Source organism: Microchirus variegatus (assembly GCF_963457635.1).
Source record: "Microchirus variegatus genome assembly, chromosome: 18".
Classification (NCBI taxonomy): Eukaryota; Metazoa; Chordata; class Actinopteri; order Pleuronectiformes; family Soleidae; genus Microchirus; species Microchirus variegatus.
The window spans coordinates 23,895,957-23,903,456 of NC_139819.1; the positions used below are offsets into that span (position 1 = coordinate 23,895,957).

General features: G+C 42.5%; 2 protein-coding genes across 4 annotated transcripts in view; both read right to left on the reverse strand.

Moving 5' to 3' along the window:
• Positions 1-29, reverse strand: part of LOC310939912 (serine protease HTRA1B-like) — a 17,509-nt gene extending 17,480 nt beyond the window's left edge. The window contains exon 1 of the mRNA XM_083904777.1: positions 1-29. This exon is cut by the window's left edge and continues 567 nt beyond it. The gene's annotated coding sequence lies outside the window, so the exon portion shown is untranslated.
• A 208-nt stretch (positions 30-237) lies between these two features.
• Positions 238-7,500, reverse strand: part of LOC310939913 (pleckstrin homology domain-containing family A member 1-like) — a 9,607-nt gene continuing 2,344 nt past the window's right edge. For 2 of the 3 annotated variants that reach the window (XM_083904778.1, XM_083904779.1), the window contains exons 5-12: positions 6,059-6,156; positions 5,833-5,949; positions 5,324-5,461; positions 4,352-4,420; positions 3,786-3,850; positions 3,139-3,202; positions 2,851-2,940; positions 238-1,090 (exon numbers count right to left, since the gene is read on the reverse strand). In XM_083904778.1, the coding sequence (XP_083760904.1) occupies positions 707-1,090; positions 2,851-2,940; positions 3,139-3,202; positions 3,786-3,850; positions 4,352-4,420; positions 5,324-5,461; positions 5,833-5,949; positions 6,059-6,156 (1,025 nt within the window). In that variant the 3' untranslated portion in view covers positions 238-706. Of the gene's footprint in view, positions 1,091-2,199; positions 2,253-2,850; positions 2,941-3,138; positions 3,203-3,785; positions 3,851-4,351; positions 4,421-5,323; positions 5,462-5,832; positions 5,950-6,058; positions 6,157-7,500 lie in introns of all 3 variants that reach the window. The other variant, XM_083904780.1, reaches the window with a different exon arrangement.

The following is a 7,500-nucleotide window of genomic DNA, read 5'->3' on the forward strand; positions in this document are numbered from 1 at the left end:
GGATGATGATGATGATGATGATGAGTCCAGAAATCATCTTCATCATCTTCTCAAAGTGGAACCAGTGAAGAAGAAGAATGAAACACAGGAAACTTTATTGACTTTACATGAAAACAATCAGGAGACTGGCTCAGTGGCGCCCTCTGGTGGCTGCTTTTCTCTTTGCGTGTTGTTGTTGTTCACCTGTTCCTAATAAAGTGAACAACATCTGTGTGAAATAAACTTTATTAACAACAGCTGCAGAGACACAACAAAGAATGTCGTCAATAATAAAACTAATAATAAATAAAAACAAGTGTTTGAAACTGGAGTTTTTAATCAACTCTTTAAAAAACAATACAGGCACTTATGGTCCAGGACCAGGACTAAGACTAGGACCAGGACTAAGACCAGGACCAGGACTCATGGTGAGAAAAGAAAGTTTCCAGGTCCAGATTTTTGAGGATTATTTTTTAAAATCACTCATGAACATGAAAATAAAAACATCTGAAGATCAGAAAAAAACACGACTGAGTCGTCAGGTCCAGTGTCACTTAATCTCTCTTTCACTCACTTTAACTCACTTTCACTCACTGAATCTCACTTTAACTCACTTAATCTCACTTTCACTCATGCAAACAAACACTTTTCTGTGTTTGTGTGAAAAAAAAACCCAGGTGAGAAGAAGAAGAGTCACATGATCATCACTGAAAGAACATCATCATCGTCATATCAAGGTCATCTGAAGGTCAGAGTTCTCAGCGGTAAACTGGTGAAGCTCCTCCTCTTCGCCGCCAACAGCCAATCCCAGCTCAGCGACATGGCTGAGGCGTTTCCATGGCGACATGTTGTCTCCCTCCTCCTCTTCCTCCTCCTCTTCCTCCTCCGCTACTTTGACGACTGCAGCGTCTCCTGCAGCGACAGGCGGGATCGTGCCGGGGGGAGGGGCATCATCACGGACTGAACGCCGCTCAGTCGCCACGGCAACAGGCCCAGGAAAGTGTCCTGCTCCAGTCTGAGGCCAGGGAGCCGCTGAGGATTGTGGGTAGTGTAGTTCCTGGTCGAGGGAGTAGTAGAAGGTGGAGGACGGAGAAGACTGCTCACTGTGTTCCTGAGGAGAGACAGACAGAGAGAGAGACAGAGACACAGACAGAGAGACAGACAGACAGAGAGACAGACAGACAGACAGACAGACAGACAGACAGAGAGAGCGAGAGACAGACAGACAGACAGACAGACAGACAGAGAGAGCGAGAGAGAGACAGACAGACAGACAGACAGACAGACAGACAGAGAGTTAGAGACGATGGTGAATAAAAGAATGAGTGAATGAAGTGAGATGATAAAAGCAGAAATAGAATCTGCTAATATCTATGCTGCGAATGCTAAGATAACTGCTCTCCTGCAGCTAATACTAAGTGCTCTCCAGCTGCTAATGCTAAGCTAACTGCTTTCCTATGGCTAACGCTAAGATAACTGCTCTCCTGGGGCTAATGCTAAGCTAACTGCTTTCCTATGGCTAACGTTAAGATAACTGCTCTCCAGGGGCTAATGCTAGGCTAACTGCGCTCCTGGGGCTAAACCAAGTGCTCTCCATCTGCTAATGCTAAGCTAACTGCTCTCCTGGGGCCAATACTAAGTGCTCTCCTGGGGCTAATGCTAAGCTAACTTCTCTCCTGAGGCTAATGCTAAGATAACTGCTCTCCAGCTGCTAATGCTAAGCTAACTGCTTTCCTATGGCTAACGCTAAGATAACTGCTCTCCTGGGGCTAATGCTAAGCTAACTACTCTCCAGAAGCTAATGCTAAGCTAACTGTTCTCCTGGGGCTAAGCCAAGTGCTCTCCATCTGCTATTGCTAAGCTTACTGCTCTCCTGTGGCTAATGCTAACTGCTCTCCTGGAGCTAATGCTAAGCTAACCACTCTAACCCTAATGTGTAAAATGATTAGAGAGAGAAATTAGTTTAAGTGAAAAATATGAGTTGTAAACGGAAAAGGAGGGGGCGTGGTCAATGATTTGATGATGAACAGGAGGGGGCGTGGTCAATGATTTGATGATGAACATGAGGGGGCGTGGTCAATGCTTTGATGGTGAACAGAAGGGGGCGTGGTCAATGATTTGATGATGAACAGGAGAGGGCGAGGTCAATGATTTGATGATGAACAGGAGGGGGCGTGGTCAATGCTTTGATGATGAACAGAAGGGGGCGTGGTCACATACGTGTTGCAGAACGGTGTGTAGTTGTGAAAACACGGAGTGGACAAACGTCGAGTCTGAGGAAACAACACAGTCTGTTACAACTGTCACCTTCTTCATGTTCATTCACTGTGACAATGTAACGCTGTTCACGTCCTTCTTTAACTTTATGAAGACATTACAAAGAGAAATACCTTTTTTTAAATTAACATATGACTTAATTATTTAATAATTATAAAAACACAGTTTTTTTGTCTGCTGCTGTACATTCTTCAGACACCAGAGGGAGACACTTGACTGCAGCTGATGGCAGAAAATCATTTGTCGAAAATAAATAATCATCTGTGTTCAGCTGAGAATTTGATTTTTATATGATTCAAAAATAAGTAAATAAAGGTGATGGTTCAATTCCCTCCATCATGGGTGTGTGTGTGTAAACCTACAGTGTGTGTGTGTGTGTGTGTGTGTAGGCCTACAGTGTGTGTGTAGACCTACATTGTGTGTGTGTGTGTAGACCTACATTGTGTGTGTGTGTGTGTGTGTAGACCTACAGTGTGTGTGTGTGTGTAGACCTACAGTGTGTGTGTGTGTGTGTGTGTGTGTAGACCTACAGTGTGTGTGTGTGTGTGTGTGTGTGTAGACCTACAGTGTGTGTGTGTGTGTGTGTAGACCTACAGTGTTAGCTGAACGTCCAGGTCCTCTCTGTGCTACGATGGCTCCTGAGATAGCTTTGATCCAGCTGTGCATTTCCTCTGGACTGTCAGCCTGACACACACACACACACACACACACACACACACACACACACACACACACACACACACACACACACACACACACACACACACACACACACACACACACACACACACACACACACACACACACACACACACACACAGTTATTGATGAAGTTATTGATGAAGTTATTGATAAAGTTATTGATGAAGTTTCCTGTATCACCTGAATGTAAAAGGTCCTGGAGCTGGTGACCATCTCAAACAGGTTGTCCCTCATCATGGGTTCACTGAAGACACAGACAGACCTTCATCATCATCTTCATCATCATCATCATCATATTCATCATCATCTTCATCTTCATCATCATCACCATAATCTTCATCGTCATCATCTTCACCATAATCTTCATCATCATCATCATCATCACCTTCATCATCTTCACTATAATCACCATCTTCATCATCATCATCATCATAATCTTCATCATCATCATCATCATCATCATCATCATCATCATATTCACAACCATCATCATCATCTTCCTCATCATCATCATCATCATCATCTTCATCATCACCACCATCATCTTCATCATCATCATCATCTTCATCATCATCATCATCATCTTCATCACCATCATCATCTTCATCATCTTCATCATCATCACCATCATCACCATCATCATCATCATCATCTTCATCACCATCATCATCATCTTCTTCATCACCATCGTCTTCACCATCATCATCATCATCTTCATCACCATCATCATCTTCATCATAATCACCATCTTCATCATCATCATCACCATCATCTTCACCATAATCATCACCATCATCATCCTCATCATAAACAGGAAGTGACCTCACCTCTGTTTACACTCCTGGACTTTGTGTATCTCCTTCAGATGAATGACTCTCAGCGCCTCTCTCTCCTGAGACAAACAAACAACAGTGTTACCATGACGACAGCCTGACCTCATCACACTCTTTATGTGTATGTGTGTGTGTGTCTGTGTGTTCATCATGTGTTCATCATGTGTTCATCACGTGACACTGATCATGACTGACATCTGTGGAATGAGGAAGTGATGAGTGGGAACGTCCTCATACTTCATGATGTCATGAAACTATTCACTCATTCACACGTTCACCACACTCTGTGTACAACACTCTCCACAGCTGACGCCACCTTCAAAATAAAACCTCAGCTGTTTATTTCAGGAGCTGCTGGTCCAACGCTGCCCTGTGTGGTCACTTTACAAACCAGTGGACTTTGGTGTGGGAGAGTGAGTGGTTTACAAACTTCCTGTTTCCTGTTGTTAAAGTCTGTCTAACAGCGAAGATAAAGATGTGATCGTGTGACGCAGACGTCGTCGACTTAAACTGACATAGATTTTCTTCTTTTATTCCGTGGATTATAATCTGTTTCTCACCAGGTCAGATTTGTAGTAGCTGACAGAGTTTTCATCCAGGAGGAAGTACCTCCTCTTCCAGGTCTTCATCTGAGGAAGAGGAGCACAGGTGAACCCATTAGAAAATGTGTGTGAGTTCTTGTACTTGCGGCATACTGAGGACCAGTGAGGGGTTTTTAACCAACAAAGTGAGGACATTTTTACAAAGTGAGGACATTTTGGCCGGTCCTCACTTTGTTTTCATTGAAATCACTTCTTATAAACATGTTGAGGTTCTCAATTTGGTACAGAAACCCAGTTTTCCAGCCCTGGTGTTTCACACACGTTTTGCTCTGGGGCTCCACCTGCAGACATGTTATGGTACTGCACCCAGTAGTTCTTTATAGACGTCATTCATGAAGTAGATATTTGTGATTGTGTTGATTTGTAAAGTGGAAATGATGGTCCTCACTTTGTCAGCACTTTTACCCGGTCCTCAGTATGCAGCAAGTACAAGAATGTGTGTGTGTGTGTTCTTGTACTTGCAGCATACTGAGGACCAGTGGGGGGTTTTAACCAACAAAGTGAGGACATTTTGACCGGTCCTCACTTTGTTTTCATTCATATCACTTCCTTAGGTTGCTATAACATGTTATACTCAATTTGTAAAAAAAAAAATCAAATCAAATTTTGGACGACATAGTATATTATGACGTTTTTGTCAAATTTTGGAAAATTAATAATAATAAAAAAAATAATAAAAAAAAGTTTTCCAGCACTTTTTGCTCTGGGTCTCCACCTGCAGACATTTTCTGGTACTGCACCCAGTAGTTCTTTATAGATGTCATTCATGAAGTAGATATTTGTAATTGTGTTGATTTATAAAGTGGAAATGATGGTCCTCACTTTGTCAGCACTTTTACCTGGTCCTCAGTATGCAGCAAGTACACGAATGTGTGTGTGTGTGAGTGGGGGTGTGCGTGTGTGTGTGTGTGTGTGTGTGTGACCCCTCACCACAGCTCCTTGTTTAACACAGTATCCGACCTTGATGACCTTCTGGTCCTGAGTTCCTCTGGACAGATAGAAGGGAAGCTGATTCTGACTTCGCTTCAAACCTCCTCGCTCCGCCCCGTTCTGCCCCTCCCCCTGCTCCTGCACACACACACACACACACACACACACACACACACACGCACACACACACACAGTAGCTAGTGTTATAAAAATAAAAGAACATTTTTTTCAGCTCATGTTTGATGATAAAGTTTAAACCACGTTTAAAAGTTTCCTCACACGAGTCGACGCCGTCGTCACAAACGCGCGACGATCGATAAAGTTTTCAACAAACTCTTCGTGGTTTAAAGACTCTTCGTTGCTCAGCGGCAGAAATAAAAACCAGCCGTTACTTGTCTCCTCGGCAGCTCCAGTGTTTGTGGCCGCATACCATTTCAGACAGGACTGAACCTGCTCACACACACACACACACACAGGGCAGAGACAGTGTGTGTGTGTGTGTGTGTTACCTGTGTAGCAGTGATGATGGGGACCCCCCCGATGATCTCCGTCCTGTAGGACACAGGTTTCAGTGAGTCCTGAGTCGTGTCGTGGACAGTGTGAAGCTCACTGGACGACTTTGGCACCTGACAACACACACACACACACACACACTGTCAAACACACACACACATTCAACTCCATACCCAAAGGTGTGTGTGTGTGTGTGTGTGTGTGTGTGTGTGTGTGTCTCACAGTGATCTTTGTGGCGTTGTTGAGGACACTGATCCATTCCACTAAATCCTGTTGGTCGTTGGCCTGAAGGTAAAACTTCCTCATTCCAGCGTTGATGACTTTAGAGAGAGAGAGAGAGTGTGTGTGTGTGTGTGTGTGAGTGTGTGTGTTATTTTTTGTTTATTTGTTCATTAAAGACACATTCATTTGTGCCGAGTCATGTTTCAGCAACAGTAAACATTTCAAAAGACTCATAATTCAGCAAACAATGAAATAAATAACTCAGCGACGTCACACTCATCCTCACAACTCCTCTCCGCTGTAACCACATCAAAAACAACAACACTCTGAAACTTTATTTCGCATGTGTCGTAAAGACGCCGCAGTACCGCTGACAGACACAGGGGGAGACAGAGAGTTAGTCGTTAAACGGACAAACGAAATATGTAAAAAATGTTTCTCGACATTTCGTTTGAAATCAGAGAATTCACTTTAACTTAACGTTAACCTCACATTTAAAGTAAGAGTTACATTAACTTTACTTTATCTTAATGAAGTTTACAGTAATTTTACTTTACATTGTTTACATTAAACTTTACATTAAGTTTACTTTACTTAAGCTTTATAGTAACTTCACTTTAACTTTACAGTAACTTGACATTAACTTTACAATAACTGCACTGAAACTTTACATTAAGTTTAATTTACTTTAACTTTACAGTAACTTCACTTTAAATTGTTTACTTTAAACTATACATTAACTTGACATTAATTTTACAGTAACTTGACTTTAACTTCACTTTTACTTCACTTTAACTTCAGTGCAACTTTACAGTAACTTTACAGTAACTTTACAGTAACTTTACAGTAACTTTACATTAACTTTACATTAACTTTACATTAACTTTACAGTAACTTTACAGTAACTTTACAGTAACTTTACCCACATGTAAACCTGTTGTTGTTTCCATGACTTTATGAGATCATGATGCAAATCATCATCTAAAAATATCAGTTTGTTTTTGGACTGAGAACAAGAGGATGTAAACACACACACACACACACACACGTGCACACACACACACACACACACACACACACACAGGTCAAGGATGTCGAACAGTTTCCTTCTATTGAGTGACAAAAAGCTACCGTTGGTCACCAGAGGAAGAACAACAAGCAGCAAGGGACAAAAGAGAGGAAATCAAGCTAACGGGGAAGGAAAGGAGGGAGGGAGGGAGGAAAGGAAGGAGGGGAGGAAGGAGGGAGGAATTAACAGAGAAGGCAGCACAGGAGGAACAATAAGGGAAGGAAGCAAGGAAAGAGTAGGTGTGAAGGAGAGAAGTGACCATACCTGAGATCTGCTGACTCAGCACTTCCTCCCGCCCAGTGGTCAGGTGTGGTACTGCATGTTGGGGGCGTGGCTACAGCTAAAACAGAACGCTACTCTCACATCAAAGATG